Raw genomic sequence first — 13,563 nt, forward strand, 5'->3', positions numbered from 1 at the left:
GTATCCGCTCCTTTCAGATTCCTGGAACATCATCTGTAGTTCAGAGAAAATGGAAGGCCCTGCAGCCTCTTTCACAGCCTCGGGGGCCAGGACAGCAGACCAAATCCAGGATTAGCGCTGTGGCCGCTGAAATAAAGCAGATCCGAGCCAGACGGAAAACAGCCCGGATGCTGATGGTTGTGCTTTTGGTGTTTGCAATTTGCTATCTACCAATTAGCATCCTCAATGTGCTAAAGAGGTAAAGTTCACTTATTATTTGAAAATGAAGAGATCTGCCATTTTTCTTGTTTCTTAATTAAGGACTTTTTTTAAGCCAGAGAAAAGTGGAAACCGTCTGCCTAGATAGCTTGTCAGGCCAGATAACTCAATGTGTTGTTACCAGCAGGTAGGGAGCACAGTTTTTTAGAGCGCTGGGATTTTTAAATGCTCTTATCCATGCAAATTCTCTATTGAATGGCAGACATAAAACAGATGTTCCCCTGACCTCTTCAAGCTATTTGCTAAGCCTTAGATGCAGAAGAAGTTCTAATGCAAAAAACTCATTTACAGCTCGGAGCTCTTTTTTGATCAGAACAAATGGGTTTTCCAAACTTTGTTCTCAAAGACATAGGAAACGGTGACAGAACTTTATCTAAAGGATAAAAAGAGATAAGAATTTTCTTAGCATTCTAATTATACTTAAAAAGTGCATTTGTGAGCACACACACAAACAAATGGAATCACAGCACATACTGTGTTTTGAATGTTTAAACAGAAAGAAAGAAAATTCATTTCCTGACATCATTGAATCAAGTTTAGCATGAATATTAATAAAAATCAGTACAAAAGTTTTCAGTGAGAGAAGGTATGTTATTTGTAATGCTACAGAGACACTATTAAAACAACCAACATGATCAACCAATGCAGGGGCAGTGGTACCCAGGAACCTTCTGGCCAACCATCTTTATCGGGAATTATCGTAATAGTTGCACAGAGACTGGTCCCAAGGTAATACTAATTCTGTTTATCAGAGACTTTGAACTAAAACTAAGATTGCTTCTCTCATTTTTCCTGGATCCAGAGTCAATATCCCATTCCTAACGGCTGGGGACTCTGAAGAGAGGCAGCTTTGGCTGGAATCACACAGTCTAAAGGTGGTATAACCAGCTGCAAAGATTTGTCATTCTCTTTTGGGCCTTGTTTTTGATTGTTTAATGACTTTTTCTTTTTCTTTTTTTTTTTTTGTACTTTTTAAAATAAATTTTTCTTGAAGTAATGTTGATTTACAATGTTGGGTTCATTTCTGCTGTATAACAAAGTGATTCAGTTATACATATATCTATTCTTAATGACTTTTTCAATGGAAAAGAAAGAGAAAATGAACTTCTGTTCAGCAATGTTGTTTAGTATAGACACAGCCTTAAAGGTATAAGATTTGTGGCAGCTTGGGTCCTTCAGATGTATACTGGCTCACAGGAAAATGAAAGCAACTTTGCCCTCCGTATTTTTTCACAATTCCCTTCTTATTTTTCTTGCCCACAGAAATCCCATACAAATGTATTTGTATTCTAGTCTGATGCTAGATGATGATTTTTGCTCTTAAGAACCTTGTAAACATGCCAGGATACTGGATAGGTTCTCTCCTTTTTTTTTTTTTTTTTGTACTTTTATTTTAGTCAATCTAAACTCAATGAAAATTGGATTTACTGCTCTCTGGATGACTCATTTGGATTTCCTGCATCTCAGCACTTGTACCTTCCCTTTAGCTGGTTCCAAATACCTACTTCTCCATAATATTTCTCTATTCTTCTGACTTACAGACCTCCCTTTCCAAGGAAAATAAATGGCTTTCTAAGGAGAAAGTCCATGTTAAATTTAAAATAGTTTCCATTTTTTGAGATTTCTGCTCTTTGTCACAAAATAAAAATTTCAAAATAACCTTGAAAATTGTTTTTCTCTTTATCACACATATTTTCTTCAAATACTTATCGCTGTTTGCCCTTGCATTTTATGCTCGTGTTTTCTTTCTCTTACAAATAAAGTCCTAAATTATTTTCTTTGAAACTTAGTGTTTTGCCTGACTAGTCAAAACCAACTTCTTTAAAGCAGGTCTGGTTTGTCTAGGATTTCAAAGATACATTGTGGTAGAGGATCATAACATATTAATTTATTTATCCATGTTGTCTTACTATACATTATATTTTTGTAAAACTGTAGTACTCCATAGAACACCACTTTATTCTGGCAACGTATTTCTATCACGGGCACAAATTCCACAATCAGTGATGGGCCCTCTGGCAGGAAATGCATTATAATCTTCAGCCTATACATGTATTGGGTAGTTGCAAGTTGCCTCCTGTTGTCTAGTGAATAGAATTTGATAAATGAGTATTTTGAAGTACAGAACAAATCTTTAACATGACCTTTAAGGAGATAATAATAACATATTTTTCAGAGTTTAAAATAATAAAAAAAAATTAAAACTCATGAACTTTAAGAAATTACCAGAATTTTGCCTATTGAAAACTAGTTCTTCTCTGCGTATAAAGAAATCCCAGAAGCCAAATTTCAGCAAGGCTGGAAGATTGGAGTTGAAGAAATGTAACATTGATCAATGCACAAATGAAAGTAGGAAGTAGTGCTTACAGACTGCAATTTAGGAGTGCTTTTGTACACACTGCTATGCTTAAAGTAGATAAGCAACAAGGGCCTACTGTATAGCACAGGGAACTCTGCTCAATATTCTGTAATAACCTAAATGGGAAAAAAAACTTGAAAAAACATAGTACTCAGTATATGTATAACTGAATTACTTTGTTGTACACCTGAAACTAACACAACATTGTTAATCAACTATACTCCAGTGTTAAATAAATAAATAAATAAAATGCACGCAAAATGAAATAGTAACAAAAGCTGCTCCATTGTGTTTAGAAACAAAATGAAAGAAGGGAGATAGATATATATTCAACCTTTGTATTCTTATTGTTGTTGTTTACAGGAGAGAAAGCCCCTTCTTCTCTGACTTGATTTGGCTTTTGATTTACTAATTGTGCCTTGGAGGTGCCCTTCAGGTACTGAAGTTATTCTAGCCCCACTGTGTGCCCTAAACCTGCAAGTGGTCTGTCCTGCAGGGCAGCACTGGAGTCAGGGAACTGCCACCAAGGGCTGTGTTCACCCTTGAATTTAATTATTTAAAAGGTACTTTCCAGAGTCGCACTACATTTCATGTTACTGTTTCTTTTCCTACAGAGTATTTGGGATGTTTACCCACACGGAAGACAGAGAGACTGTATATGCCTGGTTTACATTTTCACACTGGCTTGTATACGCCAATAGTGCTGTGAACCCAATTATTTATAATTTTCTCAGTGGTGAGTTTTCAACTGTTTCTTCTGTACAAACCACATCCCAGGGTGAGGGATCGATGACCAGAAGGTCTGAACACTCTTGAACAATATGAAGATATTAGTTGTGATACAATGAGAATATTTTTCCCTGATCTGACTGGTCTTGAGTTTTTTTCCCTTATGAGAGGGAACATGTGTTACCTAACGCATCAGAAAAAATTATCTAAGTAATTTTTTCCATAAAATTTAGAAGAAAATTTGAAATAGGACGAAGGTGAGAACTGTGAGAACTGAATAAGAGAATCTTGCTTGTCATACATTAAACTTACGATTTATAAAGATGGCAAATCATTTTATCTGAAAATAAAACAGCCTTGCTTGTATCATTTCCTTTGCCAACATTTGTAGCCTAATTGAAATGGAATTGGAACCTTTCCACTTTTAGGTATTTTTATGTATTTACAATTCTCTTGTGGGTAACATCTCTTGGGTTCATCTCAAGATTTCTCATGACCATAAAAAAAATTATATTCCTCCTAAATAACACATAAGCTAAACGAACCACACATACACACCTCTGCAATTGATTTCACCCATCTGTTTATGAATCAATATAATTATAAAAATCATTTAACCAAATATTGTTTTATCTACCAACATTTTGCCTAATTAAGTTTTAGAATTGTGTTTTAATTAGCTATATCTTTACATTGTCTTCTTTCCAACCGGTTGGCTATTTCTTTTTTTTTTAAATTAATTTATTATTTATTTTTGGCTGTGTTGGGTCTTCATTGCTACGTGCGCGCTTTCTTTTTAGTTGAGGCAAGCGGGGGCTACTCTTCGTTGTGGTTTGCAGGCTTCTCATTAAGGTGGCTTCTCTTGTGGAGCATGGGCTCTAGGTGTGTGGGCTTCAGTAGTTGTGGCACGCGGGCTCTAGAGCACAGGCTCAGTTGTTGTGGCGCATGGGCTTAGTTGCTCCGCGGCATGTGTGATCTTCCCAGACCAGAGCTCGAACCCATGTCCCCTGCATCGGCAGGCGGATTCTTAACCACTATGCCACCAGGGAAGCCCGGCTATTTCTTTTTTATTTCCATCTCCAAATATATGATGATTTTATATGAAAGAATAAACAATTCATTTTATTGCATGCTGAATAAAGTGTGTGCATTTTCTCACTTCATCTTTGGTCTTCCAGGTTATATAGGTTATTAAAAAAGACAACCAGTCAATTAGGCTTTTTTTTTTAAATAACTTTTTTTTTTCAGTCATGGCATGTACCCTCTATATACCTGCTTTGTTTCACCTTTTGGTGAATCAGGTGATGTATATGTGGTTTGTATTCAGTTGCCCCTTTTCATGCCTTCCCCTGACACATTCAACCCCAGTCTCCAAAATAAAGACTACATTCAGACTGGGATAAGCAGATACCACTGCCCCAGTGCTGTTTGAAGGGAGAAGGGCGTGAGGAACTGTGGCTTAAAAAGCAGTGGGGAGACACTTGCCCTGGGCTTAGGGATGACTAAGGCCCTGAGCTTGCACTAAACAGGGAAAATCTATTAGAGGGTCGTAGGGAGAATTATCTGAAGTAGAAGCCACAGAACCAAGTCAAAGTGCCATGATGGGGGTTAAGATGAGGCAAGAAGGCAGCTGATAATCAGTGGGCACCAATTTTAATCACTCAACAACCCAGGTAGGTAATCAAAGCTCAGAGAAAAGAACTGGTGATTTCCAACACTGCCATTTACCCTTAGAGGCTTAAAAGGTCAGTGTTTAATCCTTATCCTTCTCCAACGTCATATCAATAATTTAAAGATAAGGAAAAACTTCTAAAGTTGTTTATTTTTCTTTCAGTTTGTTCTGCCTTATGCAGATTATGAAACGTTAGAAATTTTCTAGATATTTTGTTGAACTGATTGTGTCAATAGAACAGTTTCTTCAGAGTACAATGCAGGGATAATTTCTGTGTACTTTTGGCCATGTATAACTTAGGTTTCATCATTTTTTAAATCGTTAAATATCTCTGGGTACCTTTCTGCTGATACTCAGCTTTACTATAGTTATCTAGTTAAAAATAACCCACATTCACAAGTATAGGAGGTTTGCTTCTAAAGGCATGAAACAAACTCCAAACATTGGGCATGAAAAGCAACCTCACTATTTTATGGAAATGTGTCAGTGTTTCAAGAGTGTACCAAGCATTATTTCATTCTTTTTTACGGCTGAGTAATATTCCATTGTATATATTTGCAGCAAGATGGATGGACCTAAAGATTATCATACTAAGTAAAGTGAGTCAGACAAAGAAAGACAAATATCATATGATATCACTTATATGTGGAATCTAAAAAAAGTGATACAAATGAGCCTATTTACAAAACAGAAAGAGACCCACAGACATAGAAAACAAACTTATGGTTACCAATGGGGAAAGGGGCGGAGGGAATATAAATTAGGAGTTTGGGATTAACCTATACACTACTGCTACTATATATAAGATAAATAAAGAACAAAGTCCTACTGCATATCACAGGGGACTATACTCAGTATTTTGTAATAACCTATAAGGGAAAAGAATATACATATACGAATGCATGCATATATGTATATATATGTGTGTGAGTGTATATATATATAGCATTCACTGTGCTGTACACCTGAAACTAACATGATATTGTAAATCAACTATACTTCAGTTAAATAATTAATTAACTATTAAAAAACGGTGTACCAAGCTTCCAATAACCCATTTCCTTTTCCAAAATAGGAGCCAGTCAGTTGTATTTTATTCATGATTGGTTAAAACATATTGAATTCTTTTTCCTTTCATTCTCGCTGGTTTGCCAGGAAAATTTCGAGAGGAATTTAAAGCTGCATTTTCTTGCTGTTGCCTTGGAGTTCATCACCGCCAGGAGGATCCGCTGGCCCGGGGACGGACAAGCACTGAGAGCCGAAAGTCCCTGACCACCCAGATCAGCAACATTGATAACATATCAAAACTGTCCGAGCAGGTCGTGCTCACGAGCATTAGCACACTCCCAGCAGCGGCCAATGGTGCGGGGACACTCCAAAACTGGTAGAAGATTGATGCCTAGGACAGGGATGCCTGAGTACCACTCTTCTTTTTTTAAATCTCTGTACACAGAAATTTTATTACTTTGTGGACCCATTTTTTTTAAAAAAGAAAATGATCTCTTGCTCTTTGGAAATAAAGTCAGTTTAAAATCATTTCTCAACTTTTGATTGAGATATGTTAGAAGTTGAAACTTCCACTGAACTTATTTTCAGGCTGTTTCACTTTTAGCTTCATGTATTAGGATTTGTGTCAAGTAAATGTATGAGCATTTCCAATTCTAATTGTTATTTTAATCTTACCTTCAAATTGGTGGCTAAAAGTTACCCAAACTTATCCTTTGGTTTTCTTTTGGCTACTAAAAGAAGTAGCAATTACTAACTCTGGATTAACAAGAGATATGTTAGCTGACTTTATAGTTTTAAAAAAATCACTAAAGAGTGTCATTATGGTGTGACATTTGAGAGTATATTTATATACAAAATAACATATTATATTAGATAACTCAAAAGCTATCTTTCAGAACTATATAAACATGTATACTATTCAACTTTATTTTCCATTAATTTTATAACTCATTTACACAGTTTTCTTAGGTTTGTAACCTTACCATTGCTAACATTTATCATTTCAACATATGACCAATAAGACTGTATTCATGTAAAAACTGTGGAGTAACTATAAACACACAATTTCCATCTCTAAGGAAAGATTTCAACATTTAAGACTAAGATATCCCATTATTGTATTCTTCTAACCAATAAAAATGAGGTAACTGGCCTGGTAGATGAAATTAAGAATTCAATTTACAAAGAAAAAGGGTAGTAGAATACCAAATCACATCTGGGTCCCATATTGGACAGGGTAATGCCATGGAGATTTGATGGTAAATATTTGCATTTATTTACGTCTTGTAAACATCTATCAAACACCTCCCAAAAAGCACCCACCGTGCTAGGTGCTAGGGTGTGAATGTGCCTTCAAGAGAGCTCCAGTTCACAGAGGGGGACCTGTTGGTAGAGGCTGCAGAGCAGCAAAGCATTCTGGGAGATGATTCAGACTCAGAGAAGGAAGCAACCAATGATGGTGGTCCTCACCATGACACGGACAGGAAGGTTGCACTTTTTTGTTTCTATTTAATTACAGTGACTATATTGATGTTAGTGAATTCTACCTGGGCCTGTGGCTGAGAGCTAGGTGACTAGGAGAATGGAGGGGTTTGCTCTTACTCACCCACAAATGAACAGGAGTGCAGTACATTTCATAAAAGTGGAAGATCTGGGGTTCAAAGCACTGAATATTTTCAATTTGCTTCTCTGCAAAATTATTCTGATTCAAATAGTCACTTTAAAAGTAAAAGAGATGTTCATGGAAAGTTGCTCTTCTTCTTATAGTATAGTAGTAGGCATTCTTATTTTATTGAAACAAAAGATATGGAGAATATTTAAGAAAGGTTTTCATAGAACATATAAATTATCTTGCTCTTTTCTTACTTTTTTTTTTTCCAACTCATCACTTTCAGAAAGAATATAACTGAATTATCCACAAATGGTTTTTGTGTCTTCGAACTGGGGATTGCTTTGTGCTTTTTACTACTCAAAGCAAAAACTACCCTCAAATATGAGGTTTATTGAAATTATATTGTTAATTATCAGAACAATATCAATGAAAGCAAAGTATTGTAACTCTCTGCTTTCTCCCCTTTGTACATCTGACAGCTTTTTTTCTTATTTATGCTGCATGAAAGAAGAGTTGTGATTTTCACATTGCTATGGACGTTAGCACTTTTGTTTGAGGATAATGTCAAATAATATTGATCATATGCCTTAATAGCTAAGTAGATTTGCCGAAACAGAAATTCTGAGATCAGAGTAAGAGCTAAATGTTTTAGATCCTAATATATCTAGTTATTTGTCATTTAAGAAGAGAGATTGAGAAAGAGAGAGCAAGAAAGTGAGAGCCAGAGCTGAAGAGACAGAGAGAGAGGCTCAGAGAGGCAGTAGTTGTGTGATTTTGTGAAGAACGGACTCAGAAGTCAGAATTCCTTTGCTCTAAATCAGTGATTTTCAAAGTGTGCTTCCTGAATTATCAGCTTCAGCATCACCTGAGAACTTATTAGACAGGCAGATCTTCACCCTATCCCAGATTTGCCAAATCAGAAACTTTGGGGGTGGTACCCAGGTATCTGTGTGTTCACAAGCCCTACAGGTGATTCTGAAGGGCCTTAAAATTTGAGAACCACTGCTCCAGAGACTACCACCTGGCACTGGCATACTAGACCATGTGAAATAAAGTATTTTACTGCCCAGGTATCTACAACAGGGACCACCGTCATCACTACTGTCAACCTGATTGGAGGTCAGAAAGAAGAGGCTGAAAGTCACTCAGCATTATCTCACTCAAAGAGGTAATGCTTTATGAAATAGTGCCCCTGTGTTACAAGTGCAGTTTGGAAGAAGACAGGTTTTAAAGCCCTGGCGTGCTTTATGGCTACTTGGATGATTTGAGTTTCTTTCGTTTTGTTTTTTTTTTTTTAAGATTTTTTTTGATGTAGACCATTTTTTTTAGTCTTTATTGAGTTTATTACAATATTGCTTCTGTTTTATGTTTTGGTTTTTTGACCCTGAGGCATGTGGGATCTTAGCTCCCCAACCTGGGGTCAAACCCGCACTCCCTGCATTGGAAGGCGATGTCTTAACCACTGGACCACCAGGGAAGTCCCTGAGTTTCTAACTAAAACCTTCAAATCTCCAGTTTTATTTACCCTTACAAAAGCCTAAGTTTGTAGAAGCAGACAGTTACCAAGAATGAGCATTGCCCAGAAGGAAAAAGCAAACACACACCAGTCCTTACAAGAAACTGTGGGAATGGAATAGCAGCCCAGGCACACTGCTGTTAACTTGTGGATACAGGAATCCTCCTAAGAGGTCTGGATTTAGTACTGACCATCATAGGGCAAATGGGAAAGAGACAGGTGTTCCCAAAACCTGCCAGTCTTATGGAACAAAGGGTCAACTACTTACCTCCTTCGTGCTAATAACACAAATTAGAAAACTTCTTCTGAAAGCAGTGTGTTGTGACTGTTTGATGCTACACATAGAATATGTATCTCTCGTTTTGCTATATTTCACAGATTGAATGTAAAATGACATTAATTTTACTGAAATTTTGTTATCAATAAGAATGTGATAATAATTTTACCTAATATAGAATCCATTTGAACTTCATTATTTCTGAATTTCTACAAAACTATGATAATGTTGATATTCAAATTCATTCATTCTTGGCAAAAAGGTGATTCTCAGTTTCTGAGGAAAATGGCTTCTAAATTTTCCAAGGCTTGGAACATTTCTTAGGTATTAAATAACTGTTATAAATCATTGATAAGTTAATTGCAAAAGTGTCAGGCACAATGATATTGAGCTTCACTCCCAGTGTACATTGTTTTAATGAAGATAAAGGAAAATATGCTTATAAAATGTAATCTGAATATACATAAACCTGAATGACAATACCAGAATGACAAATCTCATAGATACTTTTGGACACAAATTGTGAAGAGGGCTATTACTATTTTAATGCTAGTTAATAATAGATGTTTTACATTTGATATAAATAATAATAATCAAATGCATTTTCAAAACAATCTGGGCAGTCATTATAATTTAGAAAACTTTTCAATTCCAATTAATTTTACAATAGAAGATTTTTCTACTTCCTGCAAGTTACAAGTCAAAAAAGAGTAAATTCTATTAGGTTATGTGCAATTAGCTTTCAAATGGCATGAAGCAAAATTATAGATTTTTTTTTAGAGACAATATATGTAAACAGAAAATATTGTTAATTTTAGTCTATTCTATTATCTTATGTACATAGAAAGTGAAGTGCAAAGGCATGAAAAACACTGTTATCTCCCCAAGTTCAAAGGGGATTGTTTTCTAGAGAACTATTGCAATTAAAGGGGGAGAAAATTACTCCCGCCCTCTTGCCACGTATTTCTATGATCTCAAAATTTCTTTGTAGGTTTTGGAGTTAGAACGCCTTTTAAGTTTTTCATGAAATGTATTTCTATAATTGTTGTATGCCACATGTGTAACATCATGTCACTTGTTTAACAGTTATTTTATACATTTAAAGTTCTTTATGCCTGATTTACTGTGTCTTCAAGAAGAAATTTCTTATCCAATCCAACGCGATTGCACACCAACTACCCTGAAGGATGCTGCTTAGTTAGTTTTAAAGTAAAAACCATATCGAGAATTCTATAATCACACTCACACTGCCCTCTCTATTGTATGAAAAATCTTGCTGTTGTTCATTAGATAAGTTGGATATTCACTCATAACTAGTGTCAAATCTTTGCAGTTAAGGATTGAATTAAGCCCTCTGGTGCAGTACTTAATGACCAAAATATTTTTCCCAATAAGTTTATATAACCAGGGAAATTCATGATATAAAAGGTTTTTAATGTTGTTTTTAAGAGCAGGTACCATAATAAAGATGGTTAGAATTAATAAATATTTCATAAAAATTATGTAAAACTGCCTACATAGAGCATTAAATTTAGGAGTTTTATCTGAGTTAAGAGATTTACTTAGTCTTGTTTTGACTTAGAGGAAATGATGACCTTGTGGTTTTCAATTTGTTATTAGAATAGTAAGTATGGCATTTACATAAATAAGCAATTTTTTTCTTGGTCATTGTATCTAAACTTTTAGGACTATTTTATGTTCATTGATAAATTTTAAAACGTGTATTTTCTGCTTTCCATTCACCTAAATGATTCTGATAAATTGTGGAATCAACGGCTAAGGATTTTAATTTAAAAATCCATTTTTATTCAGCACTGTTGTTTCTAACTTTGATCAAAATGGAGCCATAGAAACTGGGGAAGGTCAATGCTTGGCTCCTTCCAGGGAAATAAGATTTCAATGTGGGCTGGTTTCAAAACATAAAGTGAAACTTTCAGGGTGAAATCCCAGGAATGACCAGCTGTTTTAGCAGCGAGGGTTTTTGCTTTGAGTGATCCATTTCACGGACCAGGTGCTTGGCCAAACCTCCTCCCAGTGTCATGAAGAGAGGTCACTCAGCTTCTCTTTCATGGGGGCCAGTGGCCAGGAATGGGAAGGAAGTAACAGAGGAAAGTTCTCGAAGCGCCTCTTGGGCCTTGCCCTTCTGACGCTGCTGTCCCATTACCCAGCTGCTGTCCTTCCCTCAGGCCCACCCTAGTCAAGCAGGGTCAACCTTCCCCCACCACCTGCCATGCCCTACAGACCTCCCTGGCTTTCTCCAGCCCAACCCTAGGCAACAAGTAAATAGGTTTGACTCTTGTCTTGGGTCATCTCCTGAAGTGAACCAGTGGCAAGTGACTCATCTGAGAACAAATGAAGCAAAGCTCAAGAGAAAATAAAAAAAAACCCTTACATTTCTATATATACAAATATTTACAATTTTACATCCCCCAAAACCCCATTTTTGGTCGCCAATATCTGTGTATCTGTGGCCTTCTGTATATGTGTTAGCTCCCTTTTCAAGCCCCAGCTAAGCTCGCTGCCTCAATTTAGAAGGGATCCCAATGTTGAGACTCTCAGGCCAAGGCCATAGCAGGTCACTAGGGATGTACACCTGAGCAGGTGCTGCTGCTGCCACCTTTGGTAACAAAACATCTCTTCCATTACTTGTCATTGGTTTGGCCCCTGTGCAATGGCAGAAACATAAAACTCAATTTAAAACAAACAAAAAACACGGTTGTTTATTAAGTAATCAATTTCTAATTAATTTCCCAATGTTTGAGTTAATATGTTAACTCAAAGGGAGAATGGTACAAACAAAATATTTGTGAGATTGGGAAATCCTCAGCAGACCATGGCAACATGAAGATTAATTTACTGCAGATGTGATAACAAGAGCATATCCAGAAAGAAGTGCTGTTCCCTTTCATAGGGGCACAGATTTGGAAGCTCCCCTTATACAGTTCAAGTGGACAGAGTGGAACTTGTTTATAAAGCTGTGTCTAGATCATGTACAATATCCATTAAGGAGTAGGAAAAATGGTCATTTTAGAGTATTATCAACACATATACATGCATATATGCATGTATATGTATAACTGAGTGATATATACAGTAGATCTTGCTTTGACTTAGAGGAAATGATGACCTTGTGATTTTTAATGTAGTATTAGACTAGTAAACATGGTGTTTACATAATTAGGCAATTGTTTTCTTGGTCATTATATTTAAAATGTTTAGGACTATTTTAAGTTCAATAATAAATTTAAGAATGTATATTTTACATATATTTTATATACATATAAGTATATATATATGTATATATATATATATAATTGACCTTAAACGACACAGATTCGAGCTATACAGGTCCATTTATACTAGGAGTTTTTTATTTATTTATTTATTTTTAAAGCTTTATTGATTGATTGATTAATTGATTGATTGCTATGTTGGATCTTCGTTTCTGTGCTAGGGCTTTCTCTAGTTGCGGCAAGCTGGGGCCACCCTTCATCGCGGTGCGTGGGCCTCTCACTATCGTGGCCTCTCTCGTTGGGGAGCACAGGCTCCAGATGCGCAGGCTCAGTAGTTGTGGCTCACGGGCCTAGTTGCTCCGCGGCGTGTGGGATCCTCCCAGACCAGGGCTCGAACCTGTGTCCCCTGCATCAGCAGGCAGACTCTCAACCACTGCGCCACCAGGGAAGCCCTATACTAGGAGTTTTTAATAGTAAATTCTACAGTTGTGGATACAGAAGACCCACTATAAAGTTATATGCAGATTTCCTACTGAGTGGGGGTGGGCACCCCTAACCCCAGCATTGTTCTAGGGTCAACTGTAGATAGATAGATAGATAGATAGATGATAGATAGATAGATAGGCAGGTAGATAGTAAGATAGATAGAGAGATAATGTCACTGAGTTATTTAGTCTGAGAGTATTTCACAAAGTATATTAGTTTCATATTCCAGCCTTTTAAAGAGTTCCCTTCTTCATCCAGTTTACCCCTCTCTTAAATTATACCTTTTAGTTTGATGGCTAGTTTTCCTCACTCTTACAAATATACAGGTTTCATATTTCTGCTACTCTAGACAGCCTTTTACCTAAGATTATTATTTTTTCTTTGTTTCTTCCTTTGTAATTCCTTCCTTCCTT

At 36.3% G+C, this 13,563-nt stretch overlaps 1 protein-coding gene across 1 annotated transcript in view; it reads left to right on the forward strand.

Moving 5' to 3' along the window:
- The window catches only part of HCRTR2 (hypocretin receptor 2), a 111,494-nt gene extending 102,641 nt beyond the window's left edge, over positions 1 to 8,853 (forward strand). Inside the window, exons 5-8 of the mRNA XM_059937538.1 lie at positions 18 to 238; positions 3,232 to 3,353; positions 6,174 to 6,402; positions 8,709 to 8,853. Coding sequence (XP_059793521.1) covers positions 18 to 238; positions 3,232 to 3,353; positions 6,174 to 6,402; positions 8,709 to 8,751 — 615 coding nt within the window. The 3' untranslated portion in view covers positions 8,752 to 8,853. The remainder of the gene's footprint in view (positions 1 to 17; positions 239 to 3,231; positions 3,354 to 6,173; positions 6,403 to 8,708) is intronic.
- Positions 8,854 to 13,563: the final 4,710 nt, after the last annotated feature.

The sequence above is a fragment of the Balaenoptera ricei genome, chromosome 11 (genome assembly GCF_028023285.1).
Source record: "Balaenoptera ricei isolate mBalRic1 chromosome 11, mBalRic1.hap2, whole genome shotgun sequence".
Taxonomy (NCBI): Eukaryota; Metazoa; Chordata; class Mammalia; order Artiodactyla; family Balaenopteridae; genus Balaenoptera; species Balaenoptera ricei.